At 36.0% G+C, this 23,119-nt stretch overlaps 3 protein-coding genes across 3 annotated transcripts; all 3 read left to right on the top strand.

Moving 5' to 3' along the window:
* The first annotated feature begins 1,106 nt into the window (after positions 1-1,106).
* LOC110464730 (sepiapterin reductase-like) lies at positions 1,107-4,321 on the top strand. Its single transcript, XM_021520093.1, has 4 exons — positions 1,107-1,176; positions 2,289-2,861; positions 3,365-3,517; positions 4,001-4,321. Exons 2-4 carry the CDS (start codon positions 2,321-2,323, stop codon positions 4,114-4,116), a joined length of 810 nt encoding a protein of 269 aa, XP_021375768.1. The 5' UTR covers positions 1,107-1,176; positions 2,289-2,320; the 3' UTR covers positions 4,117-4,321.
* A 4,716-nt stretch (positions 4,322-9,037) lies between these two features.
* LOC110464732 (sepiapterin reductase-like) lies at positions 9,038-13,309 on the top strand. Its single transcript, XM_021520096.1, has 3 exons — positions 9,038-9,740; positions 10,194-10,346; positions 10,746-13,309. Exons 1-3 carry the CDS (start codon positions 9,206-9,208, stop codon positions 10,883-10,885), a joined length of 828 nt encoding a protein of 275 aa, XP_021375771.1. The 5' UTR covers positions 9,038-9,205; the 3' UTR covers positions 10,886-13,309.
* A 4,509-nt stretch (positions 13,310-17,818) lies between these two features.
* Positions 17,819-22,386, top strand: LOC110464726 (sepiapterin reductase-like). The gene is made up of 3 exons (XM_021520090.1): positions 17,819-18,377; positions 19,717-19,869; positions 20,405-22,386. Exons 1-3 carry the CDS (start codon positions 17,843-17,845, stop codon positions 20,521-20,523), a joined length of 807 nt encoding a protein of 268 aa, XP_021375765.1. The 5' UTR covers positions 17,819-17,842; the 3' UTR covers positions 20,524-22,386.
* Positions 22,387-23,119: the final 733 nt, after the last annotated feature.

Here is a 23,119-nt window from a genome sequence, read left to right as displayed (position 1 = left end):
ATCGCGTGGAAAAACATCCATTGTGTCGACCACAGCCTGACAACGACGTCGCATGGATACAAATCCATTGTGTCGACCACAGCCTGACAACGACGTCGCATGGATAAAAATCAATTGTGTCGACCACAGCCTGACAACGACGTCGCATGGAATAACATCCCTTGTGTCGACCACAGCCTGACAACGACGTCGTATGGAATAACATCCATTGTGTCGACCACAACCTGACAACGACGTCGCATGGAATAACATCTCTTGTGGTGACCACAGCCTGACAACGACGTCGCATGGAATAACATCCCTTGTGTCGACCACAGCCTGACAACGACGTCGCATGGAAGCGATGAGTCGATTCAAAAAGGCATCGATATTTTCCGTCACTCTTCCTGTAAGGCCGTTCTAAACTGGTCTAACGTTTGAGGATGCTGACGTCGATTCCTCGTTATTCAGCCTCTTCAATGATTCTTTAATGATTAACGCTATTAAGCCATGGCAAGCCAATACCCAGGGACAATTTTACAAAGCTATGACGTCGTTATATTTCAGATGTTATACATATTTTAAATAATATTATTGGGGCCAGTATAAATGTGACAATATTTTTTTTTCTTATAGATAACACTTTCCTTTCTTTTATCAGACTAAGTTTGTCCTGAAAAGATTTCCCTTCAATTCGCATCGACACAGTAAACATACAGAATGCGTATTCTACGTTGTCTGATAATTCACTTTTCTAACGGAGATGGCTTTTTTTGTATTCATTATACTCACAACCTTAGTGATTGATAGATAACACATTACGAGCAATAAGTATCTGTCAAGTGATATTGATTAGAGAGGATTATCATTTTTTTTCAATAAATGTCTCTGTTTTTATGTATGTTTGATTACCAAGTCCGTCCATAGCGCGCCGATCGTCCATGTTTATATTTCGTACTCCAAATAATGAAACTACCGCGTCCGCGTGTTGTATTTTATGCTGTGATGTTATGTCTACAGGTGTATTGTGGTATTTGGACTCTACGTATGTTGATACGTTTGTATACCATATAGTAGTTCATTGATCACGTTTTCATTGCTTCGTTCTGGGTTGTCAGTTTTGGCAAGTTTTTTAGGGCTAATAACTCACGTCAGTACTTTTTTAGGACTCATAGGTGACGGACGGAGAGATGTAATGTAAGTGTTTCTTTGTCTTTGTGTAATATCCAATGTTATGTATTATGTGTTTTATAAGAGTGACAAATCTATTTGGATCTAATCTAAGTATAGATGATTTATGATTTGTTTAATAAGAAATCATATATGATTAGAGTATTTTTTTATATTAAAACGTAATAATGAAGGTCAGGTAATTTGATATTTTGTAAGAGGCGTTAATACGTGTGCTCATTTGCCCAAGGTTCGATAAATGTGTTTAGATGGCTTTTATTTAAACTACAGTGTATCGCATATGCTTTAAGAAGGCATCGTACATATAGGTTTTAGCCAAGGCCTGGTGCCACACTCAGGTATGTTATAGCGTTTTTTATGTAAAAAGTATAAATAACATTGGTTTGTGAAGACTGCTATCTGTGAATTTAATATATTGTCCAGTCATTTTGTGTGGAGTCAAAGCTTGAGTTTGATTGTATTTCGTAAAAGTTGTAACTGTGAATTGTATCGCAGTTGATACTAGATTTGTAAGGGTAAAGGTTATGTAATCGTGTAAGAGTTATTTCCCTTACATTTGTAAACGTTAAATGGGATTATGTATGTCTGTTTTATATCTATGACTGTAACTTGTACTTTGTACTTGTTGCAGGGTTCTTTTGGTTTTACAAAGCTTTCCATACACTCGATGAATAAACTGACAGTTAACAAAACACAAAGGAGTTTTAATTTTACAACGAAACCACCTCTACTACACAACCACCACATTCTGACCCTGCGTGTGTTGATAACCTCACAGATCATATATATTGTAATACGATACAACATTACTATGTTCGGGACATATTTCCATACAACTCGCATCGACACAGTACATATACAACATGCGTATTCTACTTTTATATAATCACTTTTCTAACGAGAATGGTTTTAATTCATCATATACACTTCCTTCGTGATTGATGAATAGCGAATTACGAACCATAAATATATGTTACGTGATATTGATAAGAGAGGATTCTCAATTTTCAATGACACAGCCAACACATCCTGACCCTGCATGGGTTACTCACCTTGATAACATCACGGATAATATGTACTGTTATGCGATACAACCTTACTATGTCAGTCACTAACAGCTTACAGGTAAGGCGGTGACTTGTTCAGCAGTATGGCGGATCACACGAACATATTTCTTAAGAAAACCTTTGTAGCCATAACCGGGGCCAGCAGAGGACTGGGGAGATCTATAGCACTACAGTTTAGTGTCAACCTTCCCGCAAACTCCGTAATAGTTCTCATGGCCAGGAATAGTCAAGCTTTGGAGAGTGTCAAGTTTGAAGTGATGTCTGTTGCGCCCAATATCAAAGTTTTGGTGAGAAATTATGACCAAGGAAACTTAGAAAACACAGACTATTTTAAAGACATATTTAATGAACTTTTATTGCAAAATGACATATCGCGAGATGACTTTGAGCAATACATTATCGTTCATAACTGTGCTACTATCGGTGATGTAACAAAGAGATCATTGGAACTTTCCGACTCCACGTTAGTCCGGAAGTACTACGATATCAACCTGACCGGGATGATCCTACTTAACACGAGCTTCTTTCAGACTTTCTCCGATTCCACAAAATCTCGTGTCGTCGTCAATATGACGTCAACATCTACTTACGATCCCTTGGCATCATTTCATCTGTACAGTGCAGGTAACCTACCATCTTTAAGGTACCCTAAATAATATGACATATTTTAAACCAATTAATGTCATCAGTTTAGCATTGGTTAAAGGATCACTTTATTCATTTCATTCGAATTGACAAATTGAATAAAAAGGTTAAGTGATCATAATTCCTTAGCTAATGCACATCTTAACTTTAGCAGTTATTTGTCTTGCTTATATGATTTGGCATTAATTGACAACATACATATGTGATGAAGTTTCGGTTGGATACAATTTGTTTCACGCTAGTTTGGCAAGAAAGAATTTAAATGTTAACGTTGATTATTCTTACATACACTTTATGTTGCATTTGGAATGTAATAATTAACTAAATAGATAAATAAAATGTAAGTATTTTGTGAAGTTGTTTTTCCGGTTCCAGGTTGTAGATTTTTATTGCAAGACCTTTATAACGTTATTGACAGTTGTTAATGTTTATTTCTTTGTTTCTGTTACTTGTTAACGTTTCATATTTGTCCCTGTTGTTAGGTAAGGCTGCCCGTGACATGTATATGCGTGTATTGGCCGTAGAAGAGCCGTCTCTGAGGATACTGACGTTCGCTCCAGGTGCCTCAGACACAGACATGGCAAAAGAAGTTGAGAGATTGTGTATGAATAAGCCTTTTCTTGAAAGATTAAAAGGTACGTGTGCTCAAAGTAATACTGGTCCATATGTAAAGCAATGTAAACAATACCAGTACTAAGAAATACATTTCTGTGATATATAGTATTTGGATCCTGATGCGATTTTTGATTCGGCAATGTAATTACGTAATTACACCTTGTAGTTTGGAACCAATATATGAACTTGCTACTTCAACTTTTAATGCATATAATATATTACGACAGTCTATTTTTGGTCCATTTTCTAGATGTTCAAGTTTTGTTTTGTGTCAAATGGGTTGAATACATTTTTTCATTAACACTTCAAACTGAAATACATCAGATCACTTAACCTGCATTGACAATAAATAATAACGTGTTTCTATATCTGAATACATTGTGTGCATGTGTATAGTCATTGAGTAAATGTTGATTGTCAATTAAGGTGTATTGTGAGTTAAATATAACTCTAAACTAATAGTTTCATGTGAAATTAACTAGATAAGGCTACTTCTATTTTAGGATTAAGAGCTGATGGAAAGTTGACACGTCCAGATACACCAATCTCTAAACTTGTCCAGATACTGGAGGAAAACACGTTTGAAAATGCTGCCTACGTAGGATTTGTTAATTGTTAATTGTGCTTGTTGAGTCTGAGAATAGCCGATTCAAAAATGGTAACATCACTGGATTATGTATACAGTTAGGGAAGTATGTGCACTCCGGAATTATGTAAACATTATAATTTAAAATATCAAATATTCATCTAAATGAAAATTCTAGTGGTATAATAGTTTCCATGCTTGTATGAATTCAAAAGATGGAAGAAATAAAGCAATACATATTGATGACTTTATTTTGTAGTGTGATTTTTTTTCTAAAATTCAATAACACTGAATTAAATATATATATATTTAGATCTAATGCAATCACCGGAACGGTTTATCATTTACAGTATACTGTAACAACAAGATAAGATATTTCTAAACAATTTTTTTCAGGTTGGTAAGTATGGAATATGAAGGTTAGAATGGATTATGAAGGTATTGGTCTATAGAGAAAAGACCCAGACGGACTAATACCTGAACTTTAAATCTCACCATCATTTGCACCAGACGTGAGGCGTCATACGCACATTGCCCAACAGATGTGATACAATAGTCACAGAACAACAGGACAAAATACAAGATCACATATCACATCGCTAGGTCAATAACAACCTGTGCATATTCAGAACGGGCCCTAAATCGGGCACAAAAACAGTGTCAAAATAAGGGAAAGAACAAGAAAAGGTCAATCAAGGTTAAGAACAAAACCAAACGTCAGGTGGTCATCCGGCATACAGTAGCCGTAAGCATGACGCCCCACAAAACGCTTTGTATTGTCCTAGTTCACACTTAGGATAAAAAACCTAATATAAACGTCGCCGAATGCGTATACAAAATTGGATGCAAAAAATGCGACGTATCGTATATTGGAGAGACTGGAAGGCGATTCGGGGTCCGCCTTGGTGAACACCGGAAAGCTACGGAAACCCAAGAAGGAAAGAAATTCACCCGATCAGAAAGGAAGCAGTCGGAGTCCCAGATAAATAAATCGGCAAACACATACCATGCCACGCAGATAAATCATGTGAATGCCGGGAATACACGTAGCTCTAGAGAACAATCTGTTCAAACGGCAGATAAAGGAAGTCATGTTGATACGCCGCAGTGAGTCAGTGCTAAATCGAGATGAGGGAACTCATAGACTCTCGCACAACTATGACCAAGTATAAAACAAAGTGTAGCTTAATCGAGTCATTTCGTTACATATACTGAACAAAAAAAGAAACGCACAATTAAATTATGCAATCAAAAGCCTATGATATTTTGGGAAATTTGTACAAAATTTTATATCAATATGAAAGGACAAGTCTACTCTTTACAATACTGTAGAAGAAAAGTCTGTGTGACGTCACTCGTGTAAGCAGTAGTTACTCAAAGTGGGATACCCGCGAAAAACAAAACGACACTTAAGTACCTGGTGTGGGCACCTTTTGCACGAATCCCTGCACGGATTCTCCTATGTATTGAATTCATGAGAACATTTATTCGCCTTAAGGGAATGTTGTTCCATTCTTGTGTTAATGCTGCGATCAACTGGGCACGGTTAGTTGGGGGGGTTTGACGTTTCCTAATACGCATGTCCAGCTAATCCCACAGATGCTCAATGGGAGACATGTCGGGGCTATATGGGGGCCATTCCAGAGGCTGAACGTTGTTTGCCGTGAGAAAATCACGACAGACTCTGGCAACATGCGGTCGAGCATGGTCTTGCTGGAAAATTAAGTTATGACGTCGAGAAGTGAAAGGACAAGTGGTTGGAGGATCTGGTCTCTGTATCAAACGGCATTGAGGTTTTGATCCAGGACCACTAAGGGGAATTTTACTCCATGGGAGATGCTTCCCCAAACCATTACAGAAGCCCCACCGAATCTATCGCGTTCAACCACGCAGCTCGGCGAAACGCTCACCGCGTCTGCGATATAGCCTTTTTCTTCCGTCTGAACGATACAGACAGACGCCTCCATCGATGCATCCCAAACCTATTCGGGCCATGTCTGCGCATCCAGTCAAGACGCACTTGCCGTCTCCGTGGTGTCAGAGGTGGCCCTACATAAGGTCGGCGCGCAATGATTTTCTCGGCACACAAGCAATTTCTGGCAGTTTGAGGACTAATGGGTCTGCCATGAGTACCTAAGGTATGCGACGCAGTCTCTACAGCAGTCTTGAATCTGTTGCGCAAGTGCGATAATCGAATCGCCCTGTCTTGTCGTGCGGTCGTTACACGCGGACGACCCCTCCTGGGACGATCGGAAACTAACCCAGTAGCACGGAAACGTGTACAGAAACGGTTAATTGTACACGGGCCAACACCAAATTGCCGTGCGAAAGTAGTTTGGCTATGACCACCCATCAACATCGCAAATGGTCTACCCCTCTGAATTTGCCTTAAGCGTGGCATCTCCGACAATGGCGAAATCAAAATGCCAACGTGGAAAATTAATGTGGCTGAACTTAGAGTATCCGTTGAGATTATTTGTTTGAAAAACGCCAGCTTGGCTTGATCACGCCGCGTGATTTGGACTAAAGAAGCTCACAGAGTCACACAATGACAACGTCACGCTTGGCTGATTTAAGGGTAGATTGTTGAGAAGGGAGATCGTTCTTGATGTAATACCTGACCAAATATTCCATTATTTCCTTACAGCTAAGGTGTACTGCAGGGGGGAACTTCGCGCGTTTCTTTTTTTGTTCAGTATATATAACAGTGTATGTACAAACGCTTACAGCGTTTCTTAACGTTAAGTAAACTCCACTAAGTCATATTCCTTTAACTCCTTAAAACGTACATGGCGAATTTCCCAGATCGTTTTCATTGCGATTCCTAACCAATTCAACTGAAGCGCAACATCCCTACTGGTACGTTTACGAGCTCTGACTTAGCTCTAATTTTAAAAAAGACAGACTATATACGGTTAGAGTCAGAGAAGTTGAGGTAGATAAGCTATATATAGTTTAACCAAACAGATATTAAAACGGTAGACAGTGAGACGATGCGTTTCGCTACAAAAACAGTCGACTGAGTCACATACACATGTAATTTAACCTGTGAATACAAACTGTAGTTCTGACTGTATCAGTGTAGAATTAAGCTTTGTCTGGGGTGTTTGCTTTGATTCATGCGAGATGTAGCTTTTAACAGATATTGCTCCCCAAACTGTCAAATATCGAAGTATATAAATAATAAATAAATGAATCATCATAAAGGTATTTTGGAGACAAATGAACCGGCATTTAAATGAATTATTTGCCATTCTAAATTGTGGATGCAATTATCATATCACTATCAAATGAAACAGTAAGCATTAACACTGAAGTATCAATGTCGTTAGCTAAACAATAGCATACAAAGGACGTATTAATTATGTTTTCATCGAAATTAAGCGGCCCCGAACACGAGCAAATCATATCCAGTGGATGTTCAACCTCTGCTTAACCTAAATATTTAATACAGTAACAGACAATGAAAGATTTCCAGTAGGTTTTCGTATAAGTAAAGACTAAGCATGTGTTGAATACGAACAGGAATTGAGAACTTATTTTGCGAGCATTCGAAAACGTGTGTTTCCTTGGTCAAACAAAGTGTGTAAACACTTTATATGACCGGTGTCTTGACTCTAAACCGACGAAAACAATTCATTAAGCTACTGTGTGCCGAATCAGTAAAGTCAAAAATCATGGATACAAAGGAAACAGACGTATCCATACCAAACTTATAAACCTTATTCCGAATTTCATTTTAGGTTAAAATTCAATATCAACATTTTCTATTTGTCAATGGGATACCTTAATTGTAATGAAAAAGGAAAAGCTTCTTTTGTTTTCAACGAATATGCGTGTACATATATTGCTACATTTTAGGAAGTATATATATACATTAAACAGTAGGGTATTTTCTGTCTGAATTAGTAACAGAATTAACCTGAATCCGGTTCGAACAATTCGGATTTTTTTTATACTTAACTATAAACAAACAATAATTCTACTAATGTCATTTTAATTATTAATCGAAACTTACGAAACATATTAACAACAGTAATGATTTGTGGTTTATTAAATGAGACATTTTTTCGTAATCATTTTATATTGAAAAGGTGAATATTGTGCTAATATACCTATAAGTAAAACAGAGAATCGTAATTGCACATCGACATTTCTAATTTTCTCTAGGAAAAAAATATATTAATAAAAGCTTGAACTTGTGAAAGGTGACTGTTTTTACTTATGAACTTTACCTGAAATCCGAGAATACTTACATATGGAGGTTTTAATGTATTATTTTCAGATATCACGAACTCAAACATTTGAATTAGTTGGTACATCGACAGGTGTCACGCTATTATAATTTGAAACTGCTTTTTGACCTATTTTAACAAACCTTGTGGGAAGTAGGTCCTTAGCGCACTCTCTTGATACAATGTAACATTTTGAGGCATTTAAGTCAAAGGTACGACATATCAACACAAGCACGGGAAGACGTCGGTATTTTAACAGATAAAACGCTCTCTATCAAGGCTTGATTATGCATAGACAAACATAAGGGTGCAGCAAACAGATCTACTTTTAAAATGATATTTTTTTGCAAATGTAAAGTTTGAAATCAATCAAATGTATAAAGGTGCTTAATAGACCTTTGTCAATTCATTATCAAGTTCTTCTAAAATATTTCTAATTTGACGACGAATCCTAGTTGAATCATCAAAAAGAAGAAATGATATACAATGTTTCAGTTTACATAATAGAGGTATAAAGTACTAGAGGGCAGTTTGTGCTGGAAAGGTTTCCTCTTTAATACATATTAGCATCAACACAGTTGCTATTCTACCTACATGTTCTATATATTGATATGTTTTCATTGTTTATATAAGTACATCTTCATATCACATACCTGATAGCAAACAACGAACAATATACCTAGATTAACTCTGAACGCGTCCAAAAAGTAGGACGGGATCGAAAACAGCTGTGACCACCTGTTCAACAACTATGAAGGGAGATAGATGTATGCTAAACCATGATAGATAACGGCACATATAAGACGAACTTTGAATACCTAGCACAGTCGTGTTATATCAGTCACTGGTAACATAATTATACGTTAGGTGGTAAATTCAACAGCAGAATGGCGGAACACCCGAACATATTTCTAAAGAAAACCTTTGTAGCCATTACCGGCGCCAGCAGAGGACTGGGGAGATCAATTGCACTTCAGTTTGGGGCCAAGTTTCCCAACAACTCTGTCATGGTTCTCATGGATGTTTTGCCTTTGGACAGTGTCAAGTCAGAATTGTTGTCTGGGTCTCGGAATATGGACGTTTTGGTGAGGCATTTTGACCAGGGAAACTTGGAAGACAAATATTATTTCAAAGGCATATTTACAAAACTTTTACAAGAATACAATTTTTCACAAAATAACTTTGAGCAATATATGATCGTTCACAACTGTGCTACCCTTTGTGATGTGTCAAAGAAATCGCTCGAACTTTCCGATTCCACGTCAGTCCGGAAGTACTTCGACATCAACCTGACCGGGATGATTCTTCTTAACTCGAGTTTCTTCCAGACTTTCTCCGATTCTACAAAGTCTCGTGTCATCGTCAATATGACGTCAGCAGTTACCTCCACTCCCATGGCATCAGTTCACCTTTACTGCGCAGGTTAGTTACGACATTCAAATCACTTTAAAACCCATGTCATATTTCACTCAGCTTTTGCTATAATTAAGTTAGGCAATTAATATTTTCATGACATTTGCCTTCACCATTGACATATTGGTTATTTTGATACATTGATAAAATTTAGATTTCACTGATTTATTTTCTAATAACTCGACTTTATAGAACAAATGTATTTCTGGTTAAATGCAGTTTGATTAGGAAGGATTAGTGTTGAAAAAAATGGTCTTGGATCTCAATATCAATTTCAATAACTAACTTAATCAGTAAAATGGTACAATATTTTGAAGTTGTTTTTATAATTGAAGGTGGTAATTTCATTATTGTACATTTTTTTAATACATTGTTTACGTTATTGACGATGACATTGTTTTTACCGTTGTTGTTCGATATTTAATTACAATGTATGTATACTTTGTTTATTCCTACCTTTAGCTAAAGCTGCCCGTGACATTTATATGCGTGTTCTTGCCGTAGAGGAACCCTCTCTGAGGATACTGACGTTCGCACCAGGCATCTCCGACACTGACATGACAAAACAAGCTGAACAATTGTGTTTTAATAAGACTAATGTAGATATGATAAAAAGTAAGTGTTTCATAGTACTACCCATGCAGAGAAAGGTTTGGGAATTCTTTGGAGTTTGTTTCCCGTTGTAAACAATGTCAGTATTTAGACGTTCACTTATTTAAGTGATCTGTAGTATTTTACTCTAATGCGGTTAAATAACTAGTCTCGCATGATTTAAGAGATTTAATGATTCGTTGTGTTATTCGTACATTATACCCAGTATCTTATCATTAATCTCCGAACTCACTTTGTGCATTGATAACAAAGGTTTATTTCCTTCTATCTTAAAACGATTGTGTATGCCATTTGTAAACCCTTTGAGTCAAGGTTCGTCGGCTTAAAGGTTCATAGTATGTTAGATAAACGCGTAGCCGACAGTGAAAATTAATATTTATAAGGCCACTTACTTATTTTCAGAAACTCGGGCTAATGGAAAGATGACGCTTCCAGATACCCCAGTCGGAAAGCTTGTCCAGATACTGGAAGAAAACAAATTTGAAAATGCCGTTTACGTAGAGAGTGACGACATATCTGAAACAATAAATAGATATATGTAAAGTTATTACATAATACGAACTTCTAGGGTTGTTTTACATCAACTCTCTGATATCTTTATTATAGATACTAGCGGGTTGAGGATTATGGATTCACGTATTACAACACAAGTAAGATATCACGCAATAGACAATGTATATTGTTAAGTAGAACTCATATATTGTAACAAATATACATCAATTACCCTTTGCCTGGTAAAGTTACACAATTTTGCATAGACAAATGTTTAATCTTTTATTACGTTTTTATTATTCAATTTTTATATTCTGCATGTAGGTAGAGGGTTTTTAAATATATATTTAAATCTGCATCAGCTCTATCAGTTACTATTGAGGCATCCTAACTCTTAAGTTCAGTGTTAAAACCTGGTATAGAAGTCATGATACAGCAGTGTAACATAAATGAGACACTTTAATGCAACAGGTATGCAAGGTAAATTGTTTAGAAGAATTTCTGTCTTTTCATCTATGGATATTATGATCTTTTACTTAGTACAGTCACATAACTTTACGTCAACAAGTCTAAAACCGATCCTAGAATCATCTCTTTATCCAGACTATAACACGTGTGTTTAACCGATGCCAGACTTGTTAACTTCCTAACAGTATTCGGATACATGTCTCAGCAGCTGTAGTCAATAGGAGTGTAATAACAGGATATGTGATATGAGGTGAGGGTTATAAGACCACAGGCAAATAACGTTAAAGCTGCTAACTTAAATATTTGCATTTTAAAACACACGCCACAAATCTGGGTAAATATGTTCATTGTCTGCAGGTTTGATGATATATTGAGAAAGCCTAAAGCTCCAGCAGTCAACCAACGTTAGTTGCAATGTCCAAAAACTTAATTTGTGCTACACCTATATTTGTTTCTTGAAACATTTGATACTGAAACTTTCATTTAACAAACAAATCTCTAGTATTTCTAAGTTCATTGCAATCAGGATGAAAAGACCATATCTAACGCATTCTTTCGTTGAAACATCCGGATTAAACAAAATCTGTTTGCCTCGTATTTTTCAAGTCTTCAAAAATATCCAGAACTAATTTGGTAAGGTTGTGTTACGATCAACTACCAGTGTTGAAATGGTATAACAATACATATTCCATAAAGGTAGCATGTATACCCTCTGTGACTTCATTTCTTTCATATTGTAACAAAGTTATACCCCGTCTTTATTTCCTAGCTGACGTAAGCTTCCAGCCCACCAGAATTTTGTTTCACAATTCATGTGTAATTTACTGGGGTTCATCGAGTCCTCCCAGCCACACAGTTGAGATAGTATAGGAGCCATTAACCCTAGACTGACCACTCTCTGTTAAAAATAGGGATCTCTACGTCATGAGTAGGGGGGGTGGGCAGAGTAGCCACTCAATAGTGAAGAAACCCCCTCCTTTCATCCGGGACCCTGGCCGATGGAGCCCAATTTGATTGGTCAATTAGTCAATAGGTGTTAATGAGGGTCGTATAAAAAGGGGTGCGCGGCTCCCTAGGGCTTGTTGAGATAAGGAATTTCGCACGAGATAGATTGGATTATACACATCATTACCTATTATAGATAGCGGCTTGTTAAACGAAGATGACTCAAGCAGGACTATCAGGCAGTTGGGTAAATACATAATATGTCTTGCCATTTGTTTAGATAAGTGTTTATTACTGTAATATTACCTTATATAAGTGTTTCATAATTTCGGGGGATTTTCCTACCTTGAAGATTTATATCTTTCTTCGTTATCTTGGGTCTTAACTAACTGTGTATAGTTACTAATTTCCCAACTTTATTAATCAACTAAATTATTTGTTTAGACCTTATTAACTCCTTATCTCATCCTCAGGCATGGAGGGGGTGATTTTTAGCTGTAGTGTCAGTGGTCACAGGAGTGACGGCAGCGATCATAAAATCACCACTTAGTCATGCCTGATTACTAGAACGACAACCTGTAGAGATTCATCCCATAAAAGTGTTAGGCAGAAACCACTTAGAATTACCACCAGATTTGGTTTAACGTGTAAATGTGAAGTGTCAGTCTGGAATAGGGTAATTCTTATAACTTGCGTGGAGAATAGAGAAGTGTCAACAGTGCCTCTGGATGTGTTTTGTGTATTCCACTGGATTATCGTGTAACCCTGGAACTGGATACCGTTTATAAAGAACTTGTGTTACTGTGCAGTTATATTGTGTTATATGCATAAGGGATTTATGTGCTCACTGTGCAGTATATTGTGTTAGATTCATAAGGGATTTACGTGACTACTGTGCAGTATATTGTGTTAAATGCATAGGGCATTTATGTGATCACTGTGCAGTTATATTGTGTTATATGCATAAGGGATTTACGTGATCACTGTGCAGTGATATTGTGTTAGATTCATAAGGGATTTACGTGACTACTGTGCAGTGTATTGTGTTAAATGCATAGGGCATTTATGTGATCACTGTGCAGTCATATTGTGTTATATGCATAAGGGATTTACATGATCACTGTGCAGTGATATTGTGTTAGATTCATAAGGGATTTATGTGCCTACTGTGCAGTATATTGTGTTAGATTCATAAGGGATTTATGTGCCTACTGTGCAGTATATTGTGTTAGATTCCTAAGGGCTTTATGTGACTACTGTGCCGTATATTGTGTAAGATTCATAAGGGATTTATGTGACTACTGTGCAGTATATTGTGTAAGATTCATAAGGGATTTATGTGACTACTGTGCAGTATATTGTGTTAGATTCATAAGGGATTTACGGGACTACTGTGCAGTATATTGTGTTAGATTCATAAGGGATTTATGTGACTACTGTGTAGTTATATTGTGTTATGTGCATAAGGGATTTATGGGATTACTATGCTGTTCTAGTGTGTTATATTCACAAGGGATGTATGTGATCACTTTGCAGTATATTGTGTTTCAGTCATAAGGCGTTTATGTAATCACTGTGTATTAGTATTAAGTTGTATTCATACAGGATTGACAAGGTTATTGCACAGTGTTAGTTATGAGGGATTTAGGAAGTGACTGGATTTATATTGTGTTGCATTCATAAGGAATATATGTGGTGAATGTGCAGTGGTATTGGGAGGTCAGTACAACCAAAGTGTTGACGGTATAATGAGTTGTGTAGTTTAATTAGTTACTAGTGATCAAGTATTTTGTGCTATTGGTGAAGGGATTATTATTATTCTGTCGTTGTTGGAATATTACCCGACCAGGAGATAGGGATTTATCGTCATATTATGTCATTGCGTTGCCTTACCAAATTTCCGCTATTAGTACTCCTAGAGGAATTTTACTTCGAGCTTACTTTCAACGTTAAGTTTTCCCCTCATATTTTGGATAGTCAGCCTATAATCAAATTCAATCATATTTCATTAGCAATTATAAGAGTACGTGTTGTTATAGTGTTTACACTCGACCAGTGGATTAGATTTCAGCAAAGGGAGTAACCATTGGTTATCACAGACTGGGGTGGCACACGTTCTCTCCCAGGCACTGTCGGGGGGAGCTGATTAACCGCCAGCTGCGCGGAGGCCCCAACGGAGAGGACACATCTCGAGGATCGTACGTCTTAACCATTACGGAACCCACCTTTGTGGAGACTACGAACTTGGATATCACCTTTTGTCAATACCTTCGATTACGGAAACTAGGGATCAGGATCAAGACCAAGACTTCATATTTTATGTAAATAGTCGGCACACAATAAATGTACATATTTGTATTTAATGAATCATGGTTTTCATTTAAGTAAGTTACCGGAATCGCTTACAAATCTGGGCTCGTAACACATTTTTCGAACCTCGAGACCAGTAAGGCCTTGATAACACTTTAGTGACGGCCTGTCAAATCGAGCCTTTGGCTCATTGTACTAGTCTCATATATTAACACATGTATATTTGAGGCTGGGTCAATAGCCATTTTACAAGACAGGTATAGTTTAGTTAATTAGTCGTCACGCACATATGGTGGCAGCGGTACTACTTCTCACATTACAGAGTTACAGACTTTGATTGATCAACCACTAATGACCATGGACGGACAACTGACGTATAACGCAGTCTAGACTTCCGTCGATCCCTGAGGTCAAGGGCAGGGCCGTGACCGATAGGGGGGTTACGTCACAATCTCGATAAAGGACGTTTCTAAGATGCATGACTCGTTAAGCATTTCCTGTCTATTGCGATTACAAGAGTGGATACTATACTAAGCATTACTTACGATCACCGACCTACTAAAAGGTAAAGCGCACTTACAAGATGTACCGATATTAACGAGCAGGTAACAGACATCGTCATGCGAAAGATATTTATAGATTATCACACTGAATTTTTAGGGTTTGTCGTGAGAATATTTTTTTCATCACGAGCATGTGGATAAAATCGAGATGCCACGGCAGGTGGCCTCGAGATTTTATCTACATTGTACGTGCGAGCGTTGAGAAAATTGTTCGAACGACAAACACTGAAAATACTGTATGATAAACTTTTAATCATCTATCTACTTCTACCTTATATATTTCTTCATTTAAAAAACTCAACTGAACACCATGTTTTAAAAAAATAGAAGTTTTGCGCGAAGGAATACAATGAACCTTTAAACTACGTAGAAAATAATACTTTTAAAACAATCCTATCGTCATTAGCTTGTCCATATGCACATTACACCATTATGGTGTTTTTCTTCTCACAATATTTTCCTTAACTCTGTATTGATATGTTTATGACGAACTATTTTCATACGCGGATCACTTTTGTGTGGACACTATTTACGGTTTCGGACGTCATCTGGCGCGAACAGACGTTCTTTTTTGAGAAATTACGTTCCCAAGGGCTAGGGAATGGGAAAACCGTTCTCAGGTTCTTCTCAAGTTGTTCCCAAATCGTTCTTAACTTCTTCTTATACTGACAACAAATGATAATAAATGTATCGTGTTACCGTTAGGTGGTATAAAGTACATTGTAGATGATACATGTAATAACTAATCTGGGGCGCCTAGGCTGCATTGACATTGATACTGTCCAAGATTGATAAGAACTGCATAACCATCTCCCTGTTGTAGATACCTTTATTGGATAGGGCAACCTGAGATTCTCAAGAGTGAAAGCCCATTACATGTACCTAAAGGCCAGAATCCCAAATGATAACTTGCTAGATATATGACGGCCTTTCAGGAAAAAATGAAAATTCTTATTTGGATAATGGTAAACTGTTGTTTCCTTTACTTACAATAATATGCAATAACATTACATGAACACAATGGATTCTGATGAAATCTTAATTACATTATACAATGAATTGTATACATGAAGTATTATGATGAATACAAAGTATCAGATTACAAAACTGATCAATGGGAGACATTAGTTATTTTTCCCCGATTTTTCAGATTTTGAAGAAAATATCCGTTTAAAATTGTAGATAGAAGAATTATTAAATTGAGATGCCTTTCCCAATTGAATGGTCTCAACTCAACTGGGTTGACCAACTAGTAGGGTGCTTGTAAACGCCGTTTTATGATGAAGATATACATTGAAGTTTGAACTTCCTTGTTGTATCATATTTTGCCAAACGACAGTGATAACTTTTATGATATTATTTCTCTTAAGGTAGCTATTGAAATGATTATACATTGTGTTGATGAATAGTGTGCTGATATCTATTTATAGGCTGTGTATTATACAAAAGCATCGATATTCCTATTTTCCATTGTGAAGAAACATCAAACCTTGTCCAAGTGAATACAATTTTTATGAACTTCCTTACTGGCACGCATGCATTGGTACATGCTATTTACCGCAATATTTCAAGCTGTTATCATTCGAAACTACCTTTTGACCTATTTTTAACACACCTTGTGGGATGTGGGTTTTAAGCACACACTTAAGTACCGATACTATAAAGTATATACATGCAATTACAGTCTGATACATCATACATAATACCACTGAATCAATAATGAATTTCAAAGATTTATTTAAGACAAATTCTATACTAGAATAACGACTTTTTCATAAGATGGAAAAAAGAATAAACATTTTCAATATATATCAGTAATCAATAACATTTAAGAATGAATGCAAAGCTTCATGTATATAAACACATTTATATTACATTTGTCACATTGTTTCACAGACAAACATTGATCTTGTATAGATAAGTGTTAAATTTATCCAGGGTCACGACAAACTAAATTTCTGAAGAAAAACAACGGCAAAATCCATTGATAGAAGTGAATATATAAAACAAATATAATAAATATATATCATTAACAGTGTCCTACTGAATTTAAAGGAGTTAGATATAGTCGATCTTTTTAATTCAGTGACATACATGTACCCTATAGGCTTGAGGTATAATAGAGCTTAGATAGAATGAACAGACAATTTTTACAAATCCATGTGGTACATTACACTTTATGAGGTACACAGTATATGTTATGATTGTAAAAAACCGTATTGTCAAAAATTGCAGGTAACGACAATATCACCATTTCATTACAACATTCGAGCGTTCAGCCTATTATGATTTACCATAAGTCTGAATTATAAAACATTTTATGCTACGGATATCATTCGGGATAAAAAAAAAATGGAACTTTGTCAACTTTGAATTTAATCCGAAATATAAAAGTGATGAATAAACATGTGTCTCTTAATTATCTCTGGAAATGGTTGTAATACCTAACATTCTTTAACACATTCAAGTTGACCAAAACTATTAAAATGCACAAAATAAACTGCGTTGTTGTCCTTATAATAGGACAGGATCGAACACAGCTTTGCTGTGATCACCTAATCATTACCTTTATATCACACAGGAACTAACAACTACCCAGGGAGATACATGTACGATAAACCATGATAACGGCACATACAAGACGGACCTTTACTACCTAATTCAGTCGTATTATAACAGTAACTAGTTACATACACGTTAGGTGGCTACTTCAACAGCAGAATGGCGGAACCCCATAATATATTTTTAAAGAAAACCTTTGTAGCCATTACAGGTGCCTGCAGAGGACTGGGGAGATCAATTGCACTTCAGTTTGGGGCCAAGTTTCCCCCTAACTCCGTCATGGTACTCATGGATATTTTGCCTTTGGAAAGTGTCAAGTCAGAAGTGTTGTCTGTGGCTCCGAATATCGACGTTTTGGTGAGGCATTTTGACCAGGGAAACTCAGAGGACAAAAATTATTTCAAAGGCATTTTTTCAAGACTTTTACAAGACAACAACTTTTCACAAAATGACTTTGAGCAATATATGATCGTTCACGACTGTGCTACTATGGGTGATTTATCAAAGAGGTCGCTGGAACTTTCCGACTCCACGTTTGTGCGGAAGTACTTCGACATCAACGTGACCGGAATGATCTTACTTAACACTAGTTTCTTCCAGACTTTCTCAGATTCTTCAAAATCTCGTGTCGTTGTCAATATGTCGTCAGCACATACCTCAGTTCCTTTGGCATCATATCATCTTTACTGTGCAGGTTAGTACAACTTTTTTAAAACATTCTAAATGCCTCGCCATATTTCATGTAAATACACGTCTGTGATTCTTACTAATTGTCAATAAATCAAAATATACAATTAGAGCAAACCAAGTTTCCGGTTGGATTGAATTATAGGACACCTTTGATGAAGTTTCATTTGACCAATCGCAATTACCAGTGGTCGTCCTATCGTTAACAAATCATATTAGTGAGTTCTAAAAAACCGATGAACTGATATAAGTAAAAACAAATCAGGAAAGTACCATGGTCAAAGGCAAACCAGACATTATATTATATGAACCATACCCCGGGTTGTGAATCAAATCTTTTTCAGAAATGGTATGGTCCTAAGATGCTTTGTCAAAGACGTGGATTTCGTTACCCCCGGGTCATCAATTCTCCTCTTGGGAGGGGATACATTTGGATATACTTTTGATATGGAAAAAACACTTTGAAGTATAATGTGAGATTTATTTCGATTTTGCTTGGACTGATAATCATATACTTGCATTTTAATGGAATGAGCATCAATACCTAACGCACCTCCAGGACTTAAGGGCACGGCCGAAAAGGGTAAAAAATGCTAAAGTTGCCACGGTTTCCCTCTCCAGTTTCATAAATGATAGCAGAAATAACCATCGTGTTATTGTACATGTAGTTTGAGGGTATGAACATATTCTCTTTCCGCGCCCTGAGGGACTAGTGGCAAAAGGGCCAAACTGGCTAAAATTCCAACAATCTTCATCTTTAGACACAGACATAATAGAATCTTATCTTTAAAATCTATCACACTGCATCATACAGCTGTTTCATCATTCAAAGATTCCACGGCGATGCTATTATATTATGATTTTGATAAATGTCGGTCACTTCCTAGCATCATTTTATCGGGGAATCAAAAAGCCACTGTTTGATAATGTGCATGCTTTTATGTTATTTGTTACATCAAAACAGATAATTAACTTTTTTACAACTCATGCGACTGTAACAACCAATGAGTCTCTTTTTAAAACTTGTGATGATAAATGAAATTTATGAATCTTAATGACCTTGATAACGAATTATAAGTAATGATTTATCATTATAATATGTATTAAATATATCATAATATCTGTTAAAAAAAACATTATTATAAAATAGTATGATATATATTAATTGCATTATTAAAATATATTACGTGAGGTCGTTTCAGTTTTTGACAGTAGTTATATCATCGTAAAATGTTGATTGGGCCTACTTTATATTATGTAAATGTCCATTGTACAGTATACACTTTTTGAGCTAAGATGTTTGGGCATTTGTTAACGTTCAACTTTTATCTACATACTTCGTATAGGTAAGGCTGCCCGTGACATGTATATGCGTGTACTGGCCGTGGAGGAACCGTCTCTAAGGATACTGATTTTCTCACCGGGTTGCTCCGACACCGACATGGCAAAACAAGTTGAGAAAACGTGTATGGATAAGTCTGTTGTTGAAATGTTACAAAGTACGTGTGTTCATGCTATTACCAATGCTAACAAATGTTTAAGTAGTCTTTGAAAGATGTGTTAAGTAGTAACAAAATCGTTTCTGTATTATATAATATTTAACCCTGATGCGGTGCAATGACTGTTGTCTAGTATGAATCAGCTGATGCAATGATTCCGGTTTGTCATATTAACTAACCAATTTTTTTAACATGCTACTTCATATTTTATTGCATTTGTGATGTGGCGACAGACTATTTTTATTCAGTTGCTACAGATTTCATTAAATAGTTTTATGTTAAATTTGTTAAATATAAATTCACAGTAACACTTAATATCACACTTAAATAAAGTATAAAGTAGATTACTGTCGTGTATTGACAATATATAATGACCGGTTTCTATATCTGAATACAATGCGAGCAATTTGTATAGGCGTTGAGTAAATATTCATATATGTTCCATAAAAATGCAAGGTGTGTTAGATAAAACTTTTAAACTTTAGTTACGAATACAATTATCTAAAATAAAAAATGGTATATTTTATATTTTCAGAATTTAGAGCTGATGGAACAATGACGTCTCCAGATGTTCCAATATCTACGCTTGTTCAGATTCTGGAAGAAAACACATTTGAAAACGCTGTTTATGTAGAGAGTGTCAAATTATTTTAATTCTGGGTATTGTAAAGACATTGCTTGAAAAAGCCAATTCGAAAAAAATGACAAGTTAAATATATAACATGGACAGTTAGGGAAAAATCGAACTAAGCAGTAACGCAAACATATTCTTTTTCTATTTCACAATATGAACAGATAAAGACAGACGGTGCCCCCACAAAAGATAAACATTTTACAAACTACAGTATGGCTGTATCAGAATCAAAATCGACCAAATCTGAAATATGTCTGATAGCTAATTGTTTCGCCTTTCCCTGTAATCCTTAAATTATACACCATTGAACATTGGGTTTTGTTCATGCTTAACATAAGAGGTGTACTGCTTAGTTTTCTAATTGATGATGAGTGTTTATTATAAACCGTGCATCTACCCAAGAGCTAAGCAATGCCATCAAGTTTAACGCATGTAAAATGTCCCATAGCATTATTCATATCGATCAAAGTCATTTCTAAGTTAAAGTCTCTCTTAGCATGACTTCCGTAACAGGCTTGAAAATACCTAAATCGTCACACACACCAGTATGGATGGCCGTTTCGGACCCAATACGGTACATCTACACAACATGAAATGGAAATTGATTTCATCTTGAAGACGTTGTATTGCATATGAGGTACCCCATTAGATAGTAAATGTTCAATGCGTATTTGTGAAGATATTTCGTTCACAATTTTCTTCTTCATACTGCAATACACAAACCAATTGGCAAAATGTCTAACTATTTATTTTGGTACGGTGATGCGTAAACTATTCTCAAAAATGTAATGTCCTGTAAACGAACATTCATTTGACTTTGAATTTGAATTATTGTAATTATAATAGTGTGGTGAGACATAAGTTAACGCACAAAATACAGCAATATCGACGAGCAAGTAGTAGACTTATAATGGACAGGTACATCAAAGTACACAATTTATCAGACGACAGGCAGACTGTTTACCCACCCATTGACCTTGACAGATGCACTCCTCTATACGTAGATAAGAAATTCAGTTTAAACAAGGCACATATAACACCGATTAGAGATAAACCTACCCATGTGACATATTTTTATATTACATAGCTCAACAAAATGTCTCAAACAAAGGCAGTACCGATGTTATTACACTAATGTTAATCATTTCTTATTTCTGTATGTAATGAAATATCTTGATTAACATGACTGCTATTATCGTGCTACCATACCCCCTATGGTCATTGCTCAATTTAGCGTACCTTATAATCATATCAACACGGTAGATACTAATGACATCCTGATTATATTGACAAGACGATTTTATTTTGACCCAACACCCCAACAATTCGGGAAAATGTCGGTATTTGGTGTTGGCATTCAGTTTCATCAATGTATACATTTGCTATGTTATAACGAACGAATCAGGAAATCACGTTGCTCAGATTGAAGACTGCGTTTTCTGTGGGAACCTGCGTTTTCTCTACAAAAAAACACTAATACCTCTTAACATTCGTTTAGGAGAATTCAACATTTCAACTACCCAATGATAGTAATGAAATAAACCATTAACAAATTACTTCAAATTACCTTTATATTGACAATTCGGTACTATATGTCTTAATTCGACTACAAGGAAAACACAAACGTGTAACTGTTTCTAGAGTCTAGAATCTATAGATAGTAAAATAAATTAAGTAAATAGTTTAATTATCACATCATCAGATGATTAATATAGAGTTAAAGAGAAAAAAGTTTAACCTGTTAATGATAAATATAGTACATGTTTATATTTAGTATTGTACATTAGATTAACTCTATATGAGACAGTCCTTACCTGATAAAACTGCTGTGTTGTCTTATTTACGAATCATTTTTTAATAGTATCAAATAAATGTACAGTTTTCTGAAGCAATTCAGTCCTATTGTTGTCGTGTAATACAGTGATTTAGGTCATTAATATAAACGTTTGGAGCTCCAAAAAGCAGCATGGCAGAACATCGGCATCTTTTTCTGAAGGAAACCTTCGAAGTCCTCATAGGTGCGAGTAGAGGACTAGGGAAGTCTATGGCAGTACAGTTCGGGGCCAAGTTTACTCGTCACTCCCTCATGGTACTCATGGAGATTTTGGCGTTGGAAAAGGTCGGATCTGTAGTGTTTTCTCTGTCTCCGAAAATAAACATTCTGATGCGAACGCCGGTTATTCAAAGACATATTTACTTAACTTTTGCAAACTCGTTACTTAATCCTTGATTTCAATTTAATTTTTAAGTAACATTTTAAGTAAATAGGACCAAATTCATTCTGGTTTTTTTCAGAACTTTGAACTGATGGTAACTAGATACCCCAACCGCTATGCTTGCCGAAATACTGGAGGAAAACTTGTCACTGATAAGACTTTAGGCTTTATACATTTGAAGTGGCATGCATTTTGTTAAAATGTATGCATCGGTGTTCTAGACTCAGGTGATCAAACTCGGCACATGCGTCACTAATACACGCACATGAAACTTGATATACCATCACCGGTGTCAAGTAAAATGTCATGTAATGGCATACATTACCTGCTACCTAGCACAGACACAAAACATAACATGGAAAAGCTTATAATCAATCAATACAAGATAGCTGTAAGTCAA

The sequence above is a fragment of the Mizuhopecten yessoensis genome, unplaced genomic scaffold (assembly GCF_002113885.1).
Source record: "Mizuhopecten yessoensis strain PY_sf001 unplaced genomic scaffold, ASM211388v2 scaffold11027, whole genome shotgun sequence".
NCBI lineage: Eukaryota > Metazoa > Mollusca > Bivalvia > Pectinida > Pectinidae > Mizuhopecten > Mizuhopecten yessoensis.
The sequence above is the reverse complement of the archived record's forward strand: the minus strand, read 5'-3'. Positions and strand labels throughout refer to the sequence as shown.

Excerpts from the sequence above, each read along its gene's own strand:
- LOC110464726 (XM_021520090.1), top strand. The coding sequence starts at position 17,843 with ATGGCGGAACCCCATAATATATTTTTAAAGAAAACCTTTGTAGCCATT. Across the intron at positions 18,378-19,716 it reads ATATCATCTTTACTGTGCAG|GTAAGGCTGCCCGTGACATG; the intron begins GTTAGTACAACT and ends TACTTCGTATAG. Across the intron at positions 19,870-20,404 it reads TGTTGTTGAAATGTTACAAA|AATTTAGAGCTGATGGAACA; the intron begins GTACGTGTGTTC and ends TTATATTTTCAG.
- LOC110464732 (XM_021520096.1), top strand. The coding sequence starts at position 9,206 with ATGGCGGAACACCCGAACATATTTCTAAAGAAAACCTTTGTAGCCATT. Across the intron at positions 9,741-10,193 it reads AGTTCACCTTTACTGCGCAG|CTAAAGCTGCCCGTGACATT; the intron begins GTTAGTTACGAC and ends TCCTACCTTTAG. Across the intron at positions 10,347-10,745 it reads TAATGTAGATATGATAAAAA|AAACTCGGGCTAATGGAAAG; the intron begins GTAAGTGTTTCA and ends ACTTATTTTCAG.
- LOC110464730 (XM_021520093.1), top strand. The coding sequence starts at position 2,321 with ATGGCGGATCACACGAACATATTTCTTAAGAAAACCTTTGTAGCCATA. Across the intron at positions 2,862-3,364 it reads ATTTCATCTGTACAGTGCAG|GTAAGGCTGCCCGTGACATG; the intron begins GTAACCTACCAT and ends CCCTGTTGTTAG. Across the intron at positions 3,518-4,000 it reads TTTTCTTGAAAGATTAAAAG|GATTAAGAGCTGATGGAAAG; the intron begins GTACGTGTGCTC and ends CTTCTATTTTAG.